Source organism: Perca flavescens, chromosome 2 (genome assembly GCF_004354835.1).
Source record: "Perca flavescens isolate YP-PL-M2 chromosome 2, PFLA_1.0, whole genome shotgun sequence".
NCBI lineage: Eukaryota > Metazoa > Chordata > Actinopteri > Perciformes > Percidae > Perca > Perca flavescens.
This window is the reverse complement of record NC_041332.1, coordinates 30,095,490-30,120,709: the sequence shown is the minus strand read 5'-3', so window position 1 is coordinate 30,120,709 and position 25,220 is coordinate 30,095,490. Positions and strand designations below refer to the sequence as shown.

The window sequence follows — 25,220 nt, the reverse complement described above, 5'->3', positions numbered from 1 at the left end:
CACTCGTCCACTTTTCTACAGGTTTAATTTGGGGGTTTTACCAGTGTCATGTCACAGAAAAATAACATTTTCTCTGTGTCTTAGAGCCACAGCAACATTAGAGCACTTAACATCTTTGTCAAAACCTTTTTTTAAATCTGTGATTGGATAAAATGGGAGTATTGAGGTTACATACAATTCATATTTGTGCAATAAACAATGAATTTAGAACCCCTTCACAGGCTGGTGTGAAGTTACTGAGCAATGAGAAGACTATAAAGGAGGGCTGTCTGATAGCATTCTTGTTTTCCATCTCTGAGAGTTTGGCACCATCTTCTGGACAGTCAAGGAGCAGCAACATTTTACCCACACAGGCACAAAAACACACCTTTTCTAGAAAAAAGTCTTTGCTGAATGCAATCTGACGCTCAGTCTCACAGTCAGCTGTCCTGAACGGACGACCTGAGCTTGGAGCTACAGCCTCGGTTTCAGTCCGACATCAGCACCATCTCATCCAGCTGCTCATCCTCCAAGTCATCTTCATCATCCTCATTATCATCTTCTGCGTCCTCATGTTTCTCCTCTTTTTCATTCTTTGTTTCCAAATCTTTGTTAGACACCTTTCGCAGTTTAATATTTGGAAGTTTCTTCAGATCACCATTCCACTCTCTGCCAAAATAAAAAATCAACAAATGTCATCAAACATGATTAGAAAGAATGTTTGTGAATCCTCACGTCACATGCAAATCCTATGCTTAAAATCACAATTTAATTTAAGGTACTTTGAATTTTTAAGTATGTCAATATTTGAGGGTTTTTTTTTTTATCCATTCAGTGTAAGGGAAATTTAAAAATCAGCATATTATGGAGGTAAAGACTATCAAGACTCATCAAGCTGAATAACTACAGCCACTTCTCAAATACATGCATACAAACATAATAAAACAGAAAATGTCATTTCTACCCACTAACCTGAATGTTTTCAGATTTTTTGCATTAATGATGTCTGGAATCTCTGAAGAAAAGAAAACATAGGATCATGGAGGATTTCCCAACACTGAATGTGTGCATGCATCCATTTACATGATGAGGACTCACCAAACCCGATGCCCTCATACTGCACTCGCTCTCGCTCTACACTCTGTTTGATGACAGCTTCTCTGGCACCATGGAGACGACCCTGCCGACCTTTGATCCCATTCATCAGCTCAATCTGCTCAAGTTCCGAATCGAACCTTCGGAGGTATCTACACACACACATACACACTGAAATGCTGATTTAATTCTACTTTTATTTGTTTAACGTTCAAATATGTTAATGCTTTTAAAATTGAAAATGATGAGTGTCAAAAACTAAATGAACATAAATCACAAGTCTTCAACCTTTCAACGATATCACAGGCATCTTTTTTGGTGTAAGTGGTCTTTTCTGGATCCAACTGTTCCTGAAACCACAACAGCTTCTCACCTGGAGACAAATCAATAAAAGAAAGACTAGGCCTTGTCCCAGAAATTATTGCGATAAACGATAATATTATTGTTCGGAGACCATTTTCATCTAATATAATAATAGGTACACCTTTTCAAAGATCAATCAACTTTTATTTCTAAAGAATATTTAACACTGGAACTGGAAGACATTTTAAATATCCACAATAAATCAACAAAACAACCAAAAACTATAAATAAAATGGACTCTCAGTCTCCGTTTACAAAAAATGCACTTGAATAAAAACCAAACACAACTAAAAACAATAAACTAAATGGATTTTTTTCCAGCTGCGATAATTTCCATTTAAAAATGATTGAACTCATTTTTATTTATCATGCAATTAATTGATTTATTGCATATTGCGACAGGCCTAAGAAAGACATGGTATTTAATGGAGCGCGATTTTATCCTCACAGTCAGCAAGTGTGTTTAATATATATATATATATATATATATATATATATATATATATATATATATGAATGTATAAAATATTATATATATTCATAATATAAATATATATATTCATAATATAAAAATATTTCAATTTCAATTCAATTTTATTTATAGTATCAAATCATAACAAAAGTTATCTCGATACACTTTACAGATAGAGTAGGTCTAGACCACACTCTATAAATTCCAAAACCCCAACAATTACAGTAATTCCCTCAAGAGCAAGCATTAGCAGTGGCTATTGCGACAGTGGCAAGAAAAAACTCCCTTTTAGGAAGAAACCTCGGCAGACTCAGACTCTTGGTAGGCGGTGTCTGACGGGCCGGTTGGGGGGGTGATGAACAGTGGTGATAACAGTCACATTAGAAGTCACAGTGACTTCGAAGGTTATCGTGGAAGTTCATGTCATAGCAGGGCACATCGTGTCATACGGAGTAGTGCAGTCTCCTATACCGGATCCTGACTACTCTGTGCATAGGAACATCACAGCAGGGCGTTGCGGGATGTAACGTGGCGCTGCAGAGCATGGGTGGATGCTGCGGAATATGAATGATAAACAAGCTTACCAATGCCGCTTAGACGTGTTGCTTTGTCATTCTTCTGCCTGCAGCATCAGAGAAACAGATTATATTAATCTGATCCTACAAAAGTGTTGATCAATGTTTGATTACATACAAGCATGTTCATTTAGATCTTTACCAGTCTTGTTCTAAACTAAACTAAACTAAACTAAACTAAAAGGTGTTTTCATTCAAACTAAACAAGTAGGAAAATCAGCATTCTGGTCTGATTTAATGTCTGCCTATAGGTCTCCATCCACATACTGTACATCATTTCTTTACTTCATGTGAGCAAGGCCTTTAAAATTATTATTTCCTTTATCTGATTAAAACATTTTGAGTTATTTGGCCCTTTGTATTGCAAAAGACCAGGTCAAAGCTACTCCCTATATACCTGACAGGCATATGACAGAACACTGACGCAAAGGTGTCACAAAAGAAAGTGACGTCTTTTGATTAGTCAAATTTAAGTTTTTTTTTTTTACCTGGACCCAGTTAAGGGTTTGGATGTGCAGACTTACAGGATGTAGATGAGAGGATTTCACAATAATGCTCAAATGTGAGCATTCACTTTGCATTAGTATTTTTTTTTATTAGCTTTAATTAAAAAAAACAAGCCAGATTCCACTTTATCAGTGGTGGAAAGTAATTAAGTACATCTACCCAAGTACTGTAATTGCACTTTATTGAGTATTTCCATTTTAATGCTACTTTATACTTATACTCCACTTCGGAAGCAAACATTTATTTGACTGCTGTAGTTACTTTGAAGATCAAGGTCAATACATTAATAAATCAATTCGAGATTAATTGTTATAAATAAAAGCTTAATTCTGACCCGCTACAGCACAAACTCACGGCCCGCGGGCCAAATCTGGCCCCTAGCAGGTTTTGATCCGGCCCGCATATCAATTTAATTTAATTCAATTCAATTTAGGTTCAAAATAAATTTGGGCCCGCATAGTTTTTGTCATTTTTTAGTCTGATGTTTTTGGGGCTTTTTTCTTTGATGGCTAAGTTACTTTTTTGGAGCTTTGTGTTGACCAAACTGTAAGTGAGACGACTTTATGAGACATGCAATACAGTAATAGTACAGTAAAAGATTTTTTCGATGAAATAAAAGCATGTGAGTAAACTAAACATGTCTGGCCCTTTATGTGATTCTTATTTTCCACTGTGGCCCTTAGTGAAGTTGAGTTTGACACCCCTGCGCTACAGCATTAACAGTAATATGATGTCACACTGACATGAGTCATTCTGCTTTTACTTTTGATACTTTAAATACATTTGGCTGCAAATACTTCTGTACTTCTACTTGCGGAAGATTATGAATGTAAGATGTTTACTATTAGTTGAGTAATTTTACCCTGAGGTATTGATACTTTTGCTTAAGTAAAAAATCGAATTACTTCTTCCATCACTGCTCATTATACAAAAATCTGTAAAATGATATTGATAGTTAGAAAAAAAAAAACAATAATAATCATGTAACGTTACCTATTATTTCACATTTTGCACTGTATATATGGTATATATACTGTAATACTGCGGTGACTTGTCTTTATTGGGTTAACTGTTGTTGGTAAAGCAGACTCTATACTAGTTCTACATATTCATGTTTTTAGGTAGTTTTGACAACACCGGAATTCAGTTGTGCCAAAACGTAGCTACTGTTGCATCTATTTTGTTTTATTTCTTATTTTCACACCTTTCTTTCTTTTTCAGTCGGATTTCTTCTCGGGCGAGGTAAGCCGCTTTCCTGCTGTACGGGTGAACAACCTTCTCCGGGGCTTTTCCTTTTCCTTTCTGAGCCTTCGGCTGAAAAAATAATAATAATCATCATATGACAAAACAATGGGCGAGCATTCAAATCAATTAGCTGCTGATTAACACAACTGTGATCATTAATATTAAACTGTTATGGCACACCAGCCTTACCATTTTTACTGGCTTGAAAACACGCGTGATCCTCCTCTGTTGACAACTGGACCGGAAGTGGACCGGTCCGTCATCGAATTATGTCCGGATGTGTTGCGAAGAAAATAAAACGGTTCCTGTTTTCAACAAAGTCGGCTCCCAGTCTGTACCTAGCATAGACTGTATGAAATAGGCTCCGTACCTATTTTACAGTCTATACTCCGTACAATTTAGCATTTCCATATTATGTTGTATATTGTAATTCATGTTGTGTGTGTCGCCTACTTGCATGGCTTAATGGAGAAATCCTTGCGATAGGATAAGTGTGGTTTCAGTGGTAGCCTAGCCTTACTGAGTAACTTTAATATAATTCTGTATTCATGCATGACATAAAAAGTCAAGTCTCAAATTTTGTCAAAGTGGTCAAGTCCCATTCAGTCAAGTCTTTTTTTTTCTAGAGTGTCAAGTGCATGGATCATCATGGCATATGGTCATGATCCTGAGAGGGAAAACAGCAACGTGCATGCCCAAAGCCGTTGGCAGTGAAAGCAGATGGCACAAAAAGATTGTCTGGCCAGGTGTGACTAATTACATGTTGCCTCTGTGCAATTTGACTGGCTGTGTGATGAATAGGCTACTGTTGTCTGCATTTGTATTTCCTTTTTTTTCTTAAAGATAGTAACTTAAGTGTATTTTTAAATAGGCCTAAAACTTAGCCTAACCTCAGGAATATTGTCATAAACCAAAATAGCTGGTAAAAACAATAATAAATGGAACAATGAAAAAAATGGCTAACTGCTAGCTTGTCAGAAAAGATGCACTTTTTTTGCTTCAGGTGTGAAATTCGGAGGTGATGGTAGCCAGTCAAGAACAGCCTTTCAGGGGGCCCCTGGTTAGCTCACCTGGTAGAGTGGGCGCCCATATATAGAGGCTTATTCCTCAATGCAGTGGCAGCAGGTTTGACTCCGACCTGTGGCCATTTGCTGCGTGTCATTCCCCCTCTCTTTCCCCTTTCATGTCTAAGCTGTCCTATCCAAAATAAAGGCTTAAAATGCACAAAAAAGTAATCTTAATAAAAAAAAGCCTTTCAGGATCTTTAGCATCTTTCTGAGAGGATTTCCAAACATGAAAGCAGCAGGACAGCTCTTTAAAACTGGGCAAACATAATGTTAACCCAAACTGACAGCCCACACGAACGGGAAGTTTGTTGCTGCTCAAGTAAACAGGAGAACAGGTACAGTATGTGCTCAGTCTGAAGACTATCACCTGTGTTAAACTGTATGGGAAATGTGAAATATCACATTATGTCAAATTGTGTATATTTGTCTGCTTTTACATCTGTGAATATTAGCTGTTGCCCCACCATTTTCTTCCTCTCAAAAATGCCACCGTTTATGATAAACTCTATGCACTTCATTTCTAAACATTTCAAAGTATTTTACAAACTAGATAAGATTCATGGATAAACATTCAGTGAATATTAAGAAATGAGAGTTGCACAGATGTTTTCTTACATTGTACATACTTTTTAAATAGTAGCCTATTTCTATTTTTTATTTATTCTATTTAACATAGGCTATATGTTTATTGTCTATGCACCAAAACACCTAAGCATATTCAGTACTTCAAAACCTATTGGCAATAAATCGGATTCTGATTCTAATAATCACATGAATAAAACGGAACACAAATAATTATCACAATGCGTGTATGGAGGCGATGATACTGAACAGTCCAGTTCAAACTGCTTCAGTGAGACTAGTTGAGACTAGTCAAGGTCCTCCAGCACCTCAGGCTTTGCTTGAAAAAGATCATGAGGCAATGGAACAAGCCCTAGTTTGCTTAAAAACTAACTAACTTCTTTAAAAGCTGGTTGATTTTTGGCCCCAAATCTTGTATTTGTTAGGGGTATTACAGTGGACACATATACCGCCCACCTACTTTTGTGTACTTTTGATCTGGCGCTGTTTTTGTCAGTTTTATGGTGTTTTTCAACTTTTCTGGCAACAGTTTGACACGGCAATACCCCTGCGCCCAAAGTAATATCCATAAAGAAATCTCCCAGCAGAGAGCCCTGAACTCAAACCCATTAATTCACCACTTTTAGGTTGAAATGAAAGGTTATCGCCCAACATTATTGCTCTCAATATGCTCTTGTGGCTGAGTGGGAGAAAATCCCTGCAGCCAGGTTCCTACATCCTGCGGAAAGCTTTCTCAGAAGAGTGGTGGCTATTATGGTAGCAGATTATGGCCCACAGTTTTGGGATTAGATGTTCAACAAGCACATATCATATCGGTTTGATGTTTAGGTGTCAGTGTACTTTTCGGAATAAGATGTAAATGTGTGTCTTCACCTTTCTTTTGTGCAACGGGAAATTTAATCTGTGTCTCTGTGGTGAGCTCAGATTTCTTCAGAACTACTAAACGATGGCAACAGGATTTTTTAATGTCATTAAATTCAAAGTTACTCACTTCCTTGATGCGTTTTGTGTCATCCAGTGGATCTCGGCAGACCTCCACTGCTCTGCTCAGCTGAGAGCTCCGTGTGCTTCAGCCATGGAGGGAAGCCACACTGCCATGACACAGAGCTGGATTTAAATCAGCAAAATATGTCTTTAAGGGAAGTACCTTTCCACCACTAGAACGCCAGCATCAAACTCCCAGTAATAAAGCAAGTGTGTGTGTGTCCAATGAAGTGGGTTACACCTTTAATAGTCTATGTTTATTATATTTATTGTTTTTTTATCAGGCACATTACCTATGACGTTATCACAACCAAATGTGAGAGATGCAAGGTTTTTTAGGACGTCTAGCCTCCGCTATTTTGCAGTCCTTGTCCCTTTTTACAAAAACAATCACAGCAACAAACACAGCACAGCAGTCTATTAAATTCTCAAAGAATAAAATCAAATAAAAACTGAATTTACGTAAAAATGGTGTCGCTAAAGGACACCATTACTTCTAACATCTCTGTTGTTGTTTAAGCCATAGTTTGGCTTTTGTGTTTAACACGTTTAGTTCTGTTTGGGATTTAAGTTCCGTGGATAAAGAGTTCCATAAATGTACACCTTTTACTGACCAGGAGGATTGACCAAAAGTTGTTCTGCACTACTCCTCTTGTCATGGTCCAACCATCATTTCTCTGTGTAATGAGTTTAGACACCTCGCCTGGGGCCATTCCATTTAAACCATTGACATATATACAATGGACCAATAGACCCCGTTGCTCTGGACGGAGACCAGTGAAGGCTATTAGAAGCACTTTTCCGGTGATCTCTTGCTTTACTCCGCAGCCTCCAACTGACAGAGACAACGTTAATGTGACGTGAGCAAGGTGTCTGAAAGTTGTAAGTCTTCTGGTAGCTGTGCCAAGAGAAATCTCAATCATTTCCAATCTTACAGAGACGGAGAGTGTAGGTGTATGTAAGGAGATAACATAAGCACAGGCTAATTACTGATCACTAACATGCTAGTTAACATTAGTAATTAAACCTAAACAGCTAATGGAAGTCCAAACTGCCTGTGAGCTTCTCCTGTACTATACGGTAATTCCTCTACTGTGCGACAGTAGGTAACTTGGTTATGACACAATCGTTAGCTTATTTTTACAAAAACGTCTGCTACGGAGCCATAACGTGAGGTACAAGGTAATGGAGCCTTTTATACATTGTCGTGTTTCTTTATAAATAAACAATGGACAAATAGAATCTTTAAAAGCTTCAGATGTAAAGTTATTCGCAGTCAAGTGACGTTAAAAAAAAATGGCGGTCAGTGTAATGCTAACAAGAGGTGATCGCTTTGTAGCAACAAAATGGCGCCATCGGAGGTTCGCGTTCAGAAGCGAAGCTTACCCCCTTGATTTAAACATTATATCGACGACGTTTAATTTTCGGGATTGTTCAGGTGCCTCCGGAAATTCCGAAATGTCCGTCACCTTCCGCTTTCTTTGTGTTGGTATTATATATTATATATATATATATATATATATATATATATATATAAACTCCACCCAATTTATAAGTTCTAAGGTTAACTGCTCCTCAGATCTCTGTAGGGTAAATCCAGACAGCTAGCTAGGCTATCTGTCGAGTTTTCTGTTGCACGACTAAAACAACTTTTGTATGTTCCACCAAAACAAATTCCTTCCCGAGGCTATAGCCGTTTTGCGACCGCAGGTATTTTTGCAGTTCCTGGAACATAACGTTCCTAGAACCCTTTTTTTCTCGTGTTCCGACTAGACCAATTTGGGGATTATTAAGTTCCTCTGACCGCAGTTCCTGTAACTCTTTCAACTCCTACTTCAGGGCAGGGTCTTTTCCCTTTTCCGCATAGTGGTGGTTAGATGGCTGTGTTATAATAACAAAAGGTCAGTTCCTATGGGCACTTGGCCAGTGAGAATGCAAATGGGAAAACCAGTTTTGGGCGAGAGTAGTTAGTAGAAAGAAGTGGACCATTCCTATAACTACGTTCCTGTAACTACTTGGTCGGAAAGAGGCTTATTATGCAGAGGCACCCTTGCTCCCCCCGGCGCTTAGTGCCACCCAAGTTGATTGTGACTGGTTTAAAGAAATGCCATTAAACCAGAGCAAGTTTTTCTCCCATCCTGGAATGCTGTGTGCACTACCCAGACCTTCCTTCGCAGCGCTGTGGAGGAAGGTCTGGCAATGCGAGACTACACCTTTAACAGATTATGTGACTCAGTTAATTAAGTAAATGTTTTGAGGGTGCAACGGCACTCCTTTGTCACAGATGAAAATAATAACGCAGAGATTCTTCAGAAAAACAAACTTCAGTTCTAGTTTTTCCAGAGGCAAAGGTTTTAAAAGTGTTTTAGTTTTGATGTCATGCAATGAACATGCAAGAAATTGTATACTCTGTTTCTCTTTCTTAAAGGTTTATGTTGTTTATTTAGTCTAAGTAGTGTTTATAACTGTGTATTTAAAAGTTTATGTAACAGGTTGAGTATATGAATCCTAAGAAAAGAATATGTGTGATAAGGTACTATGACGTTATTCCACCTAGCCAAGGAAATATACAGTATATGCTTGAAAGTTTCAGATATATATAATATACCTTGTTTTGTTAACTGCTGGTCAAGAATGAACGTTGAACCTCAGAAATATAAATTATTTTGATGCCATTTTCTAATAAGGCACCCTTTATAAAGAGGTTATAGGTTGAAATTAATGTATTAAAGGGATAGTTCAGATGTAGACAAGCCACACAGCAAAAAGTATTTTAGCCACGTAAAAAAAGGAGCACCTAAAAAAATCATTACCGGTTTACATATGCTATATTTAGAATATTTTCACCGCTTTAACTTGCCGTCAGAAAGCCCTTTCCAACAGGGAACTGAAGCTGTTCTCTCCATTTCTGCTCTCTTTAAAGCCACCAGACGCCTTTGACAAAAACAGTCATTTTACCTCTCAGAACACAGAGGTTGCTGGTCTACCGCTGCCTCAATCAGTTAGTTTGTTTGTGTTATTGTGTGACTTTGGTGAGTCGGAACTAACCCTTTAAAACACCAAAGTCACACAATTGGGCTACCAGGTTGTGAAAAAGCCCACTGACAGTGAGTGGTTGAACTGTTTCACCATTCAGTTCTAGAGTAATAATCCATTTATTAACAACTTATCAACATTTACAACTGCATATTAATGATTGAATGCCTTTTATTAGTAACCTATTACCATTTCTAACTGCAGACCTGATATCTTATTAGAAAACAAGAATCCCATGTGCACGTATTAATGGTTTAACATAATTTACTAGAAGTGTATTATTACAAATAAGGTAATAACAATGACTAATGACTTTTCCTCTAGCGTCACCGTGATGTTGACATTTTTTATCTTTTAGTGTCTTGACAACTGTTGGATGGATTGCCATGAAATTTGGTACAGACATTTATGTCACTCTTTGAATGATTTGTAATAACTTTGGTGATTTAGTATCATCATAGTCATAGTCATAATTTTAATCCGTCTGCTACTTTGGTTTATGTCCAAATTCCTGCAAAACCAATGACCATCAGCCTCAGCTCTACTTTGTGTTTTGTTAGCATACTAACACAATAAAGAGATGATGAACATGGTAAAAATGATACCTACTAAACATCAACATGTTAGCATTTTCATTTTAAGCCTGTTGGCATGTTGTAGTTAGTGTCTAGCTCAAACCTGGCTTTAGACTGTTAATTCGGTTTTAGATTTATGCCCATACTGTATCATATTGAAATTAAAGTTATTATTTTAACAGCAAGTCATTTTTGTTCTTACAGAGCATGTAGTGTCCGGAGTCACTTAACCTTTAGCCTGATTTTTCTCATGTAAGAATCACGAAATATTGCCTAATTGTCTTTAGGCCTGGGAGAACTGACAGTCTTCAGGGGTAGTAGCATACATTGTGTTTTAATGCCATTTGTGAAGTACTGATAATAGTCACAGTTGATAGAAACCATTTAACCAGCCGTCATATTGAAACCTGCTGCCACCATGTTATTGCTGTTAGATAAAGAAAAGATTGTAGTCTTTTCAAAGTTCATGACCAGTATTTTACCTCAAAGAGAGACTCATGATGACTTGAGCTTGTATCAAGAAACAGGTCAACAAACAAATATGTAGAAAATGTACAGCCTCAGTTCTATTAAGGAGCAGCTCCACACGTTCACAATTCTCTCAGGAGATACCCGACCAGCTGGACCTCACTGATCTCTCTTTTTTTTTTTGTCCTTCCTTAAAGTTTGTTCAGCTTTCCCCTAGCTCTGTAGGGCTGCATACTTACCCAGCAGGAATGTGATTGTAACTGCAGCTGAAGAGCCGTCAAACTTGTGGCGACAAGCACAGAGTGGATTGCATCACATCCGAGTGAGTTATCTGAGTGAGTCTGAGGGTGTGTTTGTGTGTGTGTGTGTGTGTGTGTGTGTGTGCCTTTTTTTCTTTTTTTTTCTTTTCCTTCAATTCAACATGTAAAGTCAGATCAGGAAGTGCGGTGATGTGACAGTAGAGAAGGAAGTGGGACCACAATGGCACTATGTTTGCTTCTGGGACTGGTAACATGAGAGGGCCCCGGGTGAAGACCCCTCTGCTGCTGCTGCTGCTGCTGCTGCCGTTGCTGCTGACCACTCTGACAGGGACAGGTAGGACTGGAAGATTAGTTTCGTTACTCTCTGGACTCGATTCCACTTTCCTGTCTCCTCCTTGCTTTCTCCTTTGTGCTACTTTTCTGACTTTGTGACTGTGAGTGTGAACTTCTTGACTGAAAGGAGTGTTTATTATTCATACTGTGAATTTTTTTTTATAACGAATTTAAAAACACTAGATAGAGCAGATAAATTAAAAAAAGCAAGGCTTGAGGACACAAAGTAGGAAAGGTTTAATTTAAAGTTTCACTTCAATCCACGTTTGTCAAAACTAGGCCATGTGTAGAAACGTAGTCCCTTCTGTATTTCAAATTAAACTAGTGTCTGTGTCTAGTGTTTCTTAAAGCCAAGATGAGCCTGAGAAACCTTTTTAAATGTATACAAAATACACCATAGTCTCAATATTTTAAAAATGGGTAATTGGCATTCCTCTTTTGTTTAAATTCTAGTAAATGTTCTTGAGCAAGAGGATCTTTTTCTGACAAAGTGGAATCTTTTACAACATGACAGGAACAAATTGCTCAACATGTTGAATATCTCCACCTACTCCTTGTTGTGCAGTAGGTGCATTTTGCAACAGTTCTGATTTTTGTAGCAACTGCTTGAAATCATGCACACGGAAGTCTTAAGTTCCTGTATGATCTGCCTGTCACAGTTATTCAGATGTTTCAGAAACCAAGCTGAAACTAGGCTGTCTTCCTACACGTGTGGGTTTCACTCTTAATATAAATGGTGATGGGGCAGATACAGAAGCTGAGACACAAGAAGAGAAGGCAGGTGAGCCAGAGCCAGAAGGTGATGGTGATACGTTGATCTCAGTAGAGACGTGAATAACAAAAATCAATTATAGAAATAATAATACACTATGTGGCCTAAAGTATGTGAACACTGTGGGGCTGTTTTCCCGGTTTGGGCTTAGTTCCCCTTTAAAAAAAAAAGAAAAAATTGCTATTTTTATCTAACCAAGTCGAAATGTCAATGTAATTAAAATATTTTTAAGAGACACTTGGTCCAGAGGGTATAAAAACATTGTTACAACATTAAAATACAATACAAAGAACAGGCCAAGACAAATGGCACATGCTGTTAAACTGAATAATATCCAGTTACAGTATATGATGATAAACTGGTATGAGATTTCAAAACTGTCAAAAAATAACAATAAATTCAGATTCACATTAACACAAGACTACTTTTGTCCAGATCCTTTAAAACTAGTCTCGCATTGCCAGCCATATCACCACAGTGCTGTGTCCGCGATGGAGTATGGTCTAGCTACACACTGCCTATCTATTCTCGGATAGGGGAAAAAAACGCTCTGGCTTGTTTGTATTTCTTTAAACCAATCACAACCCTCTAAAGCCCTGATAGTGGAGACAGCATAATGTCAAGCTTTATCCCAGCAATGTACATCCGTTGAGTCAGACTACTTTGAAACTGACTTAAATTCACCAGTTTTTTCTGCCTCTGTTCAATGCAATAGTTGATAGTGTGGAGATAAACAGGAAACATGGCGCTAGAGAGAGAGAGAGAGGTGTATGCCATGCAACAAAGGTCCTTAGCTGGAATCAAACTGTGCAAGCAGTTATATGGTATGCATTTTAACCATAAGGCCAACAGGATGCCCAGCCCTGATCATTTCAAGTACTTTTTTAAAATTGTTCCAGGATGAAGCAGCAGCATATTTAAAAGCTTTGAAAAAAAAATAGGCCATATTGGTTTTACAGGTAATGAGGATGCTACAGCATACAATCATATCTTTGACAATGGTCCGTGAAAACGCAAAGGACCTTTATAACACTGATGTACTTTTGTTAAGTGAAAGAAAAAAAAAAAAGTAAGGTATCATATAAGCACTAGTCTATATCCTCAACATTCTACTCCGGAATTGCTCCAGTGCCGCAGGAAATTCCGCCGGATGCATGTCTTTTTGCCGATGTTCGTTTCCTTCTGCTTTCTTTGTGTTGGCATTTTAAACTCCGGTGAATTAAAGAGGACTGCTCCTCAGATCTCTGCAGGGTAAACCCAGACAGCTAGCTAGACTATCCGTCCAATCTGAGTTTTCTCTTGCACGACTAAAACCTTTTGAACGTACACATTCCACCAAAACAAGTTTCTTTCCCGAGGCTATTTTGCAGCGCTTACGTGCAGAGCTTAGCACCGCCCATGGCAATTGTGATTGGTTTAAAGAAATGCCAATAAACCAGAGCACGTTTTTCTCCCATCCCGGAATGCTATGTGGACTAGCCAGACCCTCCTCTGCAGTGTGTCGAAGAGGGACTGGCAAAGCGAGACTATATAAGCACAGACACCTGGCCCCAAGCGTCATTTATTTATTTTTTTGTTGGCCTGAAAGTCGTCTCATTTAACCATATTGACTATAAAGATGTCAAATACCCACCATGAGAACATTTTTAATTGTAGAATATAAACTCTTTGCTCTCTTTTGGCTTTGTGGGGGGTGTCACAGGTCGAATGTGCTATAGTCAGTGGGCTGAATGGTGGGTGTTAGGGGGGCATTGGTTCCTTTTACTTCTGTTTCATTGGCTCTTCATTCTGGGGAAGACATTTTGTTGTGGTTCACTTTCTGTGGTACATTTGAACCTACCTGGTCTTGCCTGTGCAAAATGAGTGGAAAGGTTTTCTACAAGTTAGAACTTGTTGTAAACTTTTTTTTAGAGGAGTGGAAGTCATTCTAGCAGCATATTACTGTAATGCCCATGGTTTTGGAATAAGACATTGAAGAATCACAAAATGCTCATGTGTCAACATACTTTTGGCCATGTATAATGGACATTCCACACAAAACTCATGAGAATGACTTATTACTCAATGCTGTTGTCATGATGATGTGTCTCTCTCTCTGTAGAAACACTCCCAACTGTTTCTAATGCCACTTCAGCACTGGACAATAAAGACCCAAATATACTCCAGAACGGAAGCGAACATGGACAGCTGCGGACCCCACGGGCACAAAGTAGGTCTACACGTATACCCTCTGATGACATTTAACTAACTCTTGTTCAAATGACCATTCTTCCCATGTTAGACTGTGGTGATTTTATAGGTCAACATTCAAGGGAGCACTCCAGAACCTCAATGTTTTCTATCATTTTGCTATGCGGTTTGCAACAAATGCCCCTTTCAAAACACACCACTGCACTCTTTATTCTTCTATCAACTGGCCATCTTTACACACCCGGCATAATATTCATTGGGTTATTCTTATCTACAAAACCCTCCTGCCCCCCCACCCCCCCCTCACTTGTGTCACTTGATGCAAAATGCATAGCCTGCAACACCCGTTTTTCTATTGAAAAATGTTCCCTAAACAAATACCAGTTTCGGTCTGTCTGGTCATTCCGGTCTGATGCAGCCAAAGCCTGGAATAAATTGCAAAAGACACTAAAGTTGGAGAATTTTATCTCCAAGTCAGAACTCTTAATTGTCGCTTATATGTGACTATTACGCCACTGTTCATCATAACCCCAACCGGCACCGTCAGACACCGCCTACCAAGAGGCTGGGTCTGTCCGAGGTTTCTTCCTAATAGGGAGTTTCTCCTCGCCATTGTCGCAACAGCCACTGCTAATGCTTGCTCTTGGGGGAATTACTGGAATTGTTGTGGCTTTGTAAATTATGGAGTGTGGTCTAGACCTATTCTATCTGTAACGTGTCTTGAGATAACTCTTGTTATGATTTGATACTATAAATAAAATTAAATTGAATTATACATGCAGCTGTTCCCTGACCCACTTATATTCCCTAACCTTTATCTGTGTGCTGCTTACTGCTGTCCCATGCATATTTTTGTTATCTTGCTGCTGCTGCTTTGCCTGTTGGTCTAACTGTTTGTGTATGCTACTCTTGTTCAGTTGTTGTATTGCCCGATGCTTGTGTGCTAGACTGTATGTCATTTATTTAATGTTTGTTGTTACATGTAATGCTTGTTATGATTGTGTGTAAGTAGTGGATGTGTGGTAAATGTTTGGATGTGTGCTGCTGTCTTTTTAACTTTTGACATTTCTCTTTTAGCCCCTACCCCCCTCCCTCAAGAGGCTTTGCATTTTTGCAAATAAGAATTTGTTTCTAATGACTTTCCTGGTTAAATAGAGGTTCAAATATAATATATATATATATATATATATATATATATATATATATATATATATATATATATATATATATATATATCCCGGTGCGCACAACACAACAGCTTTTATTCTACACAGTGCTGTTTTTGCTGAATGCAGTGCAGAGAAGAAAAAAAAATGGTATGCCTTTTAAACATAAGGCCAACAGGATGCCCAGACCTGATCATTTCAAATACTTTTGTACATTGTTCCAGGAAGAAACGGCAGCATATTTAAAAGCTTTAAAAAATAAATAAATGTTTTTTTGAACTCTGGGAAACTACATCTGTAGACCAGTTGTGAGAACACAGGCCATATTGGTTTTTAATTTTATAGGTGAGGATGCTACAGCCTACAATGATATTTTTGACAATGTGCTTACAATTTTGTGGCAACAGTTTGAGTAAAGTTATTTCCTGTTTCAACATGGCAATGACACTGATGTGCTTTTATTAAATGAACAAAAACAAAACAATGTAATGTATCTTATAAGCACTAACACCGGGCCCCAAGGGTCATTTATTTCTTTTTTTGTTGGCCTAAAAGTTGTCTCATTTAAGCATATCACCTCTAAACATGTCAAATACCCACCATGAGAGCATTTTTAATTGTAGAATATAAAGCTCTTTTTTGGCTTTGTGGGGGGGTATCACAAGTCAAATGTACTATAGTCAGTGGGCTGAATGGTGGTGGCTTCCTTTTACTTCTGTTTCACTGAAAGATGCTATTGGCTCTTCATTCTGGTCAAACCATGTTGTTGAGGTTCACTTTCTGTGGTACATTTGAACCTACTGTACCTGGTCTTGCCTTGACTGGAAAGGTTTTCTACAAGTTATGACTTGTTGTAAACTTTTTTTTTTTTTAGAGTGGAATGAGACGTTCTACAATCACATAACGCTCATGTGTCCATATACTCTTGGCCGTGCATAATTGATAAGTCACATAAAACTCATGACAGTTACTCATTACTCAATGCTGTCATCATGATGATGTGCCTCTCTCTCTTTCTCTCTGTTTGTAGAAACACTCCCAACTGTTTCTAATGTCTCTTCAGCACTGGACCCCTCCCCTACAGAAGAGGACAGTGAAGGCTCAAATATACTCCTGAACGAAAGCGGACACGGAGAGCTGCCGACCCCCATCAACACAACAGACCTACACAGTAATAGTGAAAAAGGTCAGGTATATTGATAATAATTACTGTTGTATTTATTTAATTTGACAGGAGTTGTGTATGTCTGCATCAGCAGAGCTGTTTTTGCGGAAAAACCCCAATCTACCCTTAGGAAGGGTATTTCATGATTCACTGTTCAGCTTTCAGCAATGTATATCCTAATTAAATGTCATTCCACCTCTTGGCGCCATATCAGAGAAGGAAAAAAAAGTGAGTTAGTAGGCTACTCATTGACATGTTTCAGAAGTATCATTCTACTGTTGTTTCCAATTGAAAATACCATAGAAGATGGCTCAGGACAGAGCCGCTCCCTCCCTGTTGTTGGTATGTCGGACCTAATATACCAGCACAGTGCAGGTTTCTGTCTAAGATTACTGTAAATGTAAAGATAATTCATGTTAAAATGCTCAATTTGTCAGTTAACACAAGGCAATTTTACATAGGGCAGTCAAAATGTATCTCTTCACATATCCCTCCTTACACACACTACACACATGCATTTCAGAGGGCTCATGCATACTATGGCACCCCTGGGGCAGTTTTGGGGTTCAGTGCCTTGCTTCCAAGCCAAGTCACCATGGACTGAGATACTGCGCCACATACAAAAAATTTACTACTCATATTAATCATTCAATTAAAAAAAAAGGCAGCAGGACACATTTATTAAAAAATTAAATTTTCTTCTTCTTCTTCTTCTTCTTCTTCTTCTTCTTCTTCTTCTTCTTCTTCTTCTTCTTCTTCTTCTTCTTCTTCTTCTTCTTATAACTATTATTATTATTATTATTATTATTACATAAGTAACCAATCCAAAGACTGACTGTTGCCTTCTCCTGCATGATCTTCAGAAACAACAAATGAGGGGGACAATGGTTTGAGTCCCATCATCATCCTGATCCCTGTGGTTCTGGTGGTCGTAATCATCAGCATGATAGTTTGTGGAATTTTCATCCATCGCAGGTGTAACCAAAAAGTGAGAGATCAAGGTATGTCCATCACAGGAGGAAACACTTTAAATGGCCAATTCACCCAAATCACAAGAAAAAAATATTTTCTTTTCCCACTTACCACTGGTGGCCAATGCAGATGGTTTAAGTTTTATTTGCAGATATTTTCAATGGGGGTGAATTTCGTCAACGTCAAATGTTGTGCTGGTGTCATGAAGTTTACCAATGAAAGTGACAATTAATACTCAAATTCTCTGTATGGCTGGATACCATGAGGGTTAAGGGTCTGACGGTTGACATTGTTAAAAAATACCTCAGCTACGTACCAGTGTTTATTAATATAACTACTAAATAACTTATTTAGCGATCTTTTAAGTTTAATATATAGTGTTCAAATACTGTAATGTGATTTGCCATTTTGTCATAATAAAGAGCACTGAACCATGTTCTCTTCTCATAGAGCTGGGAAAAGAGGATCCATATTTGGATGGGTCAAGTATAGAGAAGGTGCCAATGTAAGTATTGAGAAGTTAACTTTTTTGTTACTATAGCTGCTAATTTGAAGGACTGTTGTCCACCGTGTAAAATGCTGAATTTGAAAGAGATTGTCAGTAACTTAATATCAAATGCTTAGGAAGTGATTACTCTCAGTGTGTTATTGAGTTTATGTATGTATTTATGTATGTTTGAAAAACATGACCTATATGCGCAAAAGAGGTTTGGGTTCCATGTGCATACGAGCGCAAGAGTTATTTTAAAGTAACATAGAGGTAACACAAGTCATCTTGTAGTTACATATCTTTCTTCATTGCTACTTAGAACACAATATCTATTTAATATCTAATCTAATAATGTCTATATCAACAGGAGGTGTCCTTTGAAGTCTTTACTGGAAGCAATTATGAAGCTGTGAAAAGAGTATTGGACAAAACACAATATATTTAATGAGATCAATGAATAATATAGTGAACATGTATGCCTCCATATAGTCCACAAAAGTAAAAGTAAAAAGAGTAAAACACATGAACAGTTATCCTAACAGTGTTGTTTTAGCAACATATTAGCCTCAGGCAACTAACGGCTAGGTAACTGATTGCAGAAAAACTAACTTCAGTAACTAACAAATAACTAATCAACACTCACAAAAAACAGATTTACTTAAAATGGTATCTACAAATAATGATCAAACAAGGGAATCTGGGGAGTAGATAAAAGATGTCTGTTTATATTTGCTTGGTCACAGATCTGACAAAATTGCTGAGCGGATGTAACAATGCCAACTAAACTGTAACTGTCACGGAACTCTGTCAGTAGTGTTTGCTACTAGCACCAGAAAGTTCAACCGATACCAACTGCTGGTGTCAGAAACAAGTTAGTTTGCTGACCTGCTTTTTGTGTCTTATTTGATTTTCGGAACACTTTGTATCTTCCAGGCCCATGTTTGAAGAAGATGTGCCCTCTGTGCTGGAGCTAGAAATGGAAGAGTTGGGCCAATGGATGAAAAAGGATGGTAGGTATATTTTTTAAATAGAACTGCACATAAAAACATATACCTATATACCTTCTTTAAAAAAAATAAAAAATAAATGTGTTTTATTTTCTTCAGTGGTGGAATGTAACTTAGTACATTTACTCAAGTTCTGTACTTAGGTATAATTTTGAAGTACTTGTACTTTACCTGAGTATTTCCCTTTTTATGTTACTTCTACTCTAGTACAATTCAGAGGCAAATATTGCACTTTTTACTCTATTACATTTACAGAATACTACTTATTCAGATTAATAACACAAAATATACTCAACAAATAAATTATGATCTATTATTATAGATTAAGATAAGACTTAACTGATCCTCCAGGGGTAAATTCATGAGCTACCAGCTGTATGTAAAGCAATTGAAATTAGCTCCACCTTTACTAGCTAACAGTGCCACATTAAAGTGATGTATACATTAATGCATCAATAATTATAACACAATAATATAATATAGATTATTCTGAAATGGGCCTTTCTGCATAATGAGCGCTTTTACTTATGGTACTTATATTTATAGTACATGCATATTTCACAATAGTAGTAAGATTAGTTGGGGGAGTTTATCCAGCAGAGGTCCCTGTTGCTCTAATTGTTAAAACTTGTCTTGTGTCAGTTTATTAGTCATTTTTGCAAACACTGTATATTGCTTAGATTGATGGTTTAGTGAGTATATGAGTAATCTCATGTGTTTGTTTGTTCTAGGTAAACCTGCAGAGGACTCTAAACTCGCATGAATCTATTTGTGGTGAGCATGCTAAGCTACACTTATTAAACGTTTGTCTGTTCATGAACACAGATTTTATTCAGTTTCGTGTCACTCATCCCTCATGATCAAAAACATATCACTTTTAGCCATAATATGCCTGGAAATGTGTGAAGTCTTTACTGACTCAACTCTAAAATGTTGTTTTTTAGATATACAAACAAATATAAATGCACAAGATAGAGTGCATGAGTATACGTTAGCTTTACTCTTTGTTAATATTTTCTCTCCTGCTCTTCTGTGAACCTTGAGAGTTCATTTGGTAATGTTGATGACAAAACCTTCAGTCACTGTGTAACAGCCACTAGCGGTGTGTCACAACATGAGCAATTATTTATTAAGCACCATTCCTGCAGGTGTGAACATAACCTACTTCGAATGAACTATCTTCTTATGAATACACTCAAAACAATAATGTAAATATCTATCTACACAATAATGCTAACACAGCACAGATCAAAAGTTGACTTGGGCTATAGAACAGTTAGCCTTTTCCTGCCAGCCCGTGTTTGTTGTGATGCACCAGCTGGTTTCAGTATAGCTACGACTGATAAACTGTGACCCTTCCGTCATTACACATGTTACTCTTTGAAAACACAATCACTCCTAACACCTGCTAGTGATTACACCAGGCATGCATGGAAGTGTGGCGCAACTTAACCCTGGGATAGTCTCCTCACTGGAAGGGCTGGATAGGCAAGGACAAGGTCCACTTCGCAAACTGTTGACCAACATCATTTACACACGGCTTTTTCCCAGGATTTTATTTCTAAAGCTGTGCAAGGGTTAGATAAAACTTTCATTCAGTGTGGAGGCACTCTGTACACATAGTGTTACACAAGAGATCTCCAAACAAAAGTAAATGTGGTACAGCTGCTGTGGTTGCACACTGCAGCAGCTCTGCCATGTTTGTCAGACCTGTGAAATTCCACAGTAAGTTAGGCACAATAGTGGAACAAATTAAAGAAAGAAAGGAAGCATGTAAAATGTTGTTGAAGCTGCCTCAAAGTTCAAGTTTTGAAACCAGCCAATTACGTTGCAGAGGAAGGAGCTGAACCATATTAAACCTACTCTCAAAAGAAACATGGTTTGTTAAAGGTATTTAGAAAAACATTTCCAAACCATATTTAAGAGAATGAACAAAACAGCACTGCACTACAAAACTCTAACACCATATGTGAGGACTAAATAAAATGGATTATGAACTGTGAACTCCATCACCACTCATGGCTTGATTATAGAGAAATGACCTCTGTCTCTCTGACTCTGACAGTTCACCTCTCTCTCCCATGATTTCTGCAACAATGGATGCTCTCCCGGCACGCAAGGACACACCGTCAACGATGCATTGATGTCCCTTTGGACGTTCTGACCTTTCTACAATAATCCAGCAACAGGAACTAATTAGGCTGCCGTGAAACAACATCCCAACTCTTTCAAGACATGTATTGTTTCTGTCATGCTTTGAACTGTTAAGCAGTTATGGGTTACAATCCAGGTAAAAGCACAGTATGTTCTATCGCAATTAATCATTCAGAGTGAAGAGTATTCCTGTTAAACCCAGATAACATTGTGCTGTAGCTACCAACCATTCCATTTTTTCTGCAGAGTCACACTGTTAAAGAGTATATGCGGTCAACTTTAAGCGCATTAGGCTGATGCTCTTCTCCAACCCTCACAGATATGACTGCTCGTAGTTACTTCTCTTCAGCTCAAAGCCTCTTTGTTGTATTACACTGTGTCACTCCCTCCAGCTGCAGGTTTGAATGGTGAAATATCCTGTTGAAGATTGCAGGCATGCATGACAGAGAAGGCCACTCCTTTTCATGCCTGTGCAGAGCTGGTTAGGACTTTTAGAGAAAGTGTTTTTATTCTGTGTGTGAAATCAGTTGCACCCGATTTACCCGAGTCTTATGATAAATACCCGTTGCAGAAACAGCTTTCTAAAAGCTGCTACTAATTAACATTTCCATGTCACCATACAGTAGATAATAACTCTCTGACTGAATACTTGATGTTTACAGATGCTGTTCAGATGTTTTGTTTCCAGGTTTGGCTCAAACGTGTTGAATCTAAGCAGTCACGACACTGATCTAAATGTGAGTGCTTTCTAAACGTGTCAGTCAGTTTTTTGCAGAATGTTGCACTGTAAATATGAGAATACGATATACCAAAGATATTATTTTCAAGGAATGCCTTTTGTAAATGTTTCAGCTTTGAATAAAATTTCAATAGATAAAATCTCTGGATGAAATCATGATGGTGGTGTGGCTTTAGGGATGGAAATGTCGGCCAGTCCACCACTTTGTTTTTGAAATATCTCAACAATTATTGAATGGATTGCGTGACATTTTGTACAGACATTCATCGTTCCCAGATGATGAATCCGGCTGACTTTGGTGATCCTCTGCCTTTTCCTGCAGCATTGCCATGAGGTTGACATTTGTGGTTTGAGTCAAATGTCTTGACAGGTGTTGGATGGACTGCTAAGACCTTTGGTACAAACATTAATGGGGGGGGATTAGTGTTAGTACCAAATAATTGTCCCTTTATTAAGAAAGTACAAACGCTGTAAATCTAAACTTCTACCCTTAGATGCTCTACAGCAGAAGGTGTAGGGTTTTTTCTCACTGAATGCACAGGCAGAGTGACTTTCAAACAGCTTTGTTCACACTGTGCCAGATTCTGGCTGAACTGGTTTACATGCAAATAAAACCGGAGTTCTTCTTACGAAACATGATGTGGCAAACAATATGTACATCGTCTCACACCAGGCTTTAGTGGTATACACTGTATAAGGACGGGTATGTTGATCATTTTGATCACAGTGTCACAGTGAACAGAAATGTGATGTAATCCCCTACAGGACACATTCATAACATCATATTTTCCCGTCTCTCTAAATTTACCTTGTGTGGACTGAATCACTGTCTACCCAGCAGGCACTGTTGCTGCCCGTCACACTCTATCAGCTCCATTTCACAGCCATGTTTGTTTGCCTTCAAGAGCTGTGATGTTACAGAGCATCGTTCGTCTGTCGCAATCATCACATTCAGTCATTCTTGGGCAATCTTTGAGTGGAAAACACAGAGTACACCAGGGAATGTGTTTGTGAGAGAGTGTGTGTTTGTGTCATTATAGGAGACTTACTTCACTATAGTTTCAAGTTTGGTCCTTTGTAGAGTCATGATGAACAATTTAAAGTGTGTAAAACTTTCCACTTCCTCTTATCCTTGCTGTAGAGAGCTCAAGCATAACTATGTCCAGAAAATACACCAACCACTGTTTTATACAAAGCGAGTGGGGTGGGGGGGAGGGAAGGGCAGCGCTGAGCTATAATTTTCTTGGTCGCGGTTGAGCTGGCTAGCCAAACTTTCTTTTGTCTCCCGAGCAGATGTAGTTTAGAGTCGTCATTAAGTAAAAAAACAATCTGGTCAGTAGGAATTCAACATCCTATCACATCAGATATTATTGATGTTGTTTTATTCCAGAACTCATGCACCTGTTCACACTCCCAGACCATGTGCAGGAAAGTTCCAGTTTGTTCAGGTTGACAGAATGTGCAATAGGGAGTAGGAATGGCTTTAGAGACGTATCTCTTCTGAGGTGTCCAATATGTCCTATGGCATATGTTGAAGTGGATCTGCTAGTGATTTGGGTTCTTGGAACAATGGGAAATGTCCCAAACTGTCTCCCAATTAATTACGTTCCCCTCTGGGTTCAGCTCTCGCTCCCATTTCTTTAGTATTCAATCTCAGTATTTCTAAAATCCTGGCTGCGTCCCTGACATAAACACATACAACAGTGAGGATTATCCAGTATATTTAAATTTTTTGTGTGACCAACAAAACGACCAAAACAGCCTGAACGAGAACACAGTGAAAAAGTCAGTCCTAGAGTTCCGATATTTGTGAGGAGTCCACTTACAGGAGCCATTTCCATAAAAGCACACGATTAGTGAGGATATTTACAGTCGGTCTTTGTTTCAAAGGTTTTCTTTTCAGTTTCCATTGACCAGATGCCACTCTCAATTCCACACTCCTCAGGACCACATGTTTGGTGCTTAGTGATATCTCAGGGTTTCAGACTCTCCCTGGAGGATCCAGATACAGGGCATAAAAATGACCATGAGCCAAAGCGTACCATGGTTGGCACAGCAGAGCATTGAGCAGCAACAGCAGTAGCAGCAGCAGCAGCAGCAGTAGTAGCACTCACACTAACTTGCTTATTTTTGCCTATGAATAAATGAGGCTCAACATGCTGGAAAGAACTACGTTTAGGTTTTCTACATGATTTCTGACACACCATACAAATTTGGATTTGGAGTCTCTTCCCTCCCATGTTTTTCCCCCTTCATTGATCAAAATATATTAACATTTATATTTGATCATAACAAGAATGTTTTAAAAAGTGAATGGAAGGTATGATCAAAGCCTAAATGGTGTATACTAAAATAGAATAGAACTAAAAATGGCAATAATAGTAAAGAATAAAACACACAAAGGCAGATCTTTAATTTAATTTAGAAGATACTCTTTTTGTTTTTACGTAATTAATTAAAAAATAAGAAGGAAAATGTGAAGTCTTACAGGAAAATAGTAAATATGGGTGTAATTTCAGAAAAAAACCATTTGTGAATAATTTGCAACTGTTTTAGCAATTCAAAAAGTTATAATTGCATATGGTCCATCTTATTTAATAAAAAGACATATCATTAATAATTTAAACCACAACCAATTTAAATCAGTCGTCTAGATAACATTGATTAAAATGCAATAAGTAGCATATCTAAAATACATTTCACATCCAAATCACTTTGAATCATCTTGGAAATTATTTTGGAATCAATTAATTGAAGATAATACCTGGAATAAAAATTGTTCTTCATCATATAAATATTGCATAGCCAATAAGGCTTGAGAAAGACATTTAAAAACTATGACTTAACATGTTACCATCACTGATGTTTTTATTCCATGTTTTATTGATATTGATGTTATTGTAGCCTACTTCTCGTGAAAATGAACATTTTTATGAGAATGTAGAAAATATAGACTATGCAATTTTCAACATTATAAGCATTATAATAAATAAATAAAATATAATTAAATTAATAAAGGTAAAT

General features: G+C 37.8%; 2 protein-coding genes across 5 annotated transcripts; one reads left to right on the top strand and one right to left on the bottom strand.

The window, feature by feature from the left end:
* Nucleotides 1-8: 8 nt before the first annotated feature.
* tma16 (translation machinery associated 16 homolog) lies at nt 9-4,929 on the bottom strand. Its single transcript, XM_028594610.1, has 7 exons — nt 4,426-4,929; nt 4,196-4,305; nt 2,494-2,531; nt 1,363-1,447; nt 1,078-1,226; nt 952-994; nt 9-648 (listed from the first exon to the last, which is right to left on the bottom strand). Exons 1-7 carry the CDS (start codon nt 4,426-4,428, stop codon nt 468-470), a joined length of 609 nt encoding a protein of 202 aa, XP_028450411.1. The 5' UTR covers nt 4,429-4,929; the 3' UTR covers nt 9-467.
* Nucleotides 4,930-11,325: 6,396 nt separating this feature from the next.
* tmem154 (transmembrane protein 154) lies at nt 11,326-21,594 on the top strand. 4 transcript variants are annotated; one of them, XM_028602551.1, is made up of 8 exons: nt 11,327-11,542; nt 14,415-14,522; nt 16,733-16,855; nt 17,698-17,835; nt 18,257-18,311; nt 19,230-19,306; nt 20,035-20,077; nt 21,369-21,594. In XM_028602551.1, the coding sequence occupies exons 1-7, from the start codon at nt 11,437-11,439 to the stop codon at nt 20,064-20,066; spliced, it is 639 nt and encodes a 212-aa protein (XP_028458352.1). In that variant the 5' UTR covers nt 11,327-11,436; the 3' UTR covers nt 20,067-20,077; nt 21,369-21,594. The 4 variants fall into 4 exon arrangements, with proteins under 4 accessions (XP_028458361.1, XP_028458352.1, XP_028458348.1 ...); XM_028602547.1 differs by having other exon boundaries at nt 11,330-11,542; nt 16,700-16,846; XM_028602536.1 differs by having other exon boundaries at nt 11,330-11,542; nt 16,700-16,855.
* The last annotated feature ends 3,626 nt before the right edge of the window (nt 21,595-25,220 follow it).

Bases quoted from the DNA above. Each gene is read 5' to 3' on its own strand.
- tma16 (XM_028594610.1), bottom strand. The intron at 1,448-2,493 runs GTAAGCTTGTTT...ATTTGTCTCCAG, and splicing joins AACACGTCTAAGCGGCATTG to GTGAGAAGCTGTTGTGGTTT. The intron at 649-951 runs GTTAGTGGGTAG...TTATTTTGGCAG, and splicing joins AAAAATCTGAAAACATTCAG to AGAGTGGAATGGTGATCTGA.
- tmem154 (XM_028602536.1), top strand. From the start codon at position 11,437: ATGTTTGCTTCTGGGACTGGTAACATGAGAGGGCCCCGGGTGAAGACC. The intron at 11,543-14,414 runs GTAGGACTGGAA...CTCTCTCTGTAG, and splicing joins GACCACTCTGACAGGGACAG to AAACACTCCCAACTGTTTCT. The intron at 17,836-18,256 runs GTATGTCCATCA...CTCTTCTCATAG, and splicing joins CCAAAAAGTGAGAGATCAAG to AGCTGGGAAAAGAGGATCCA.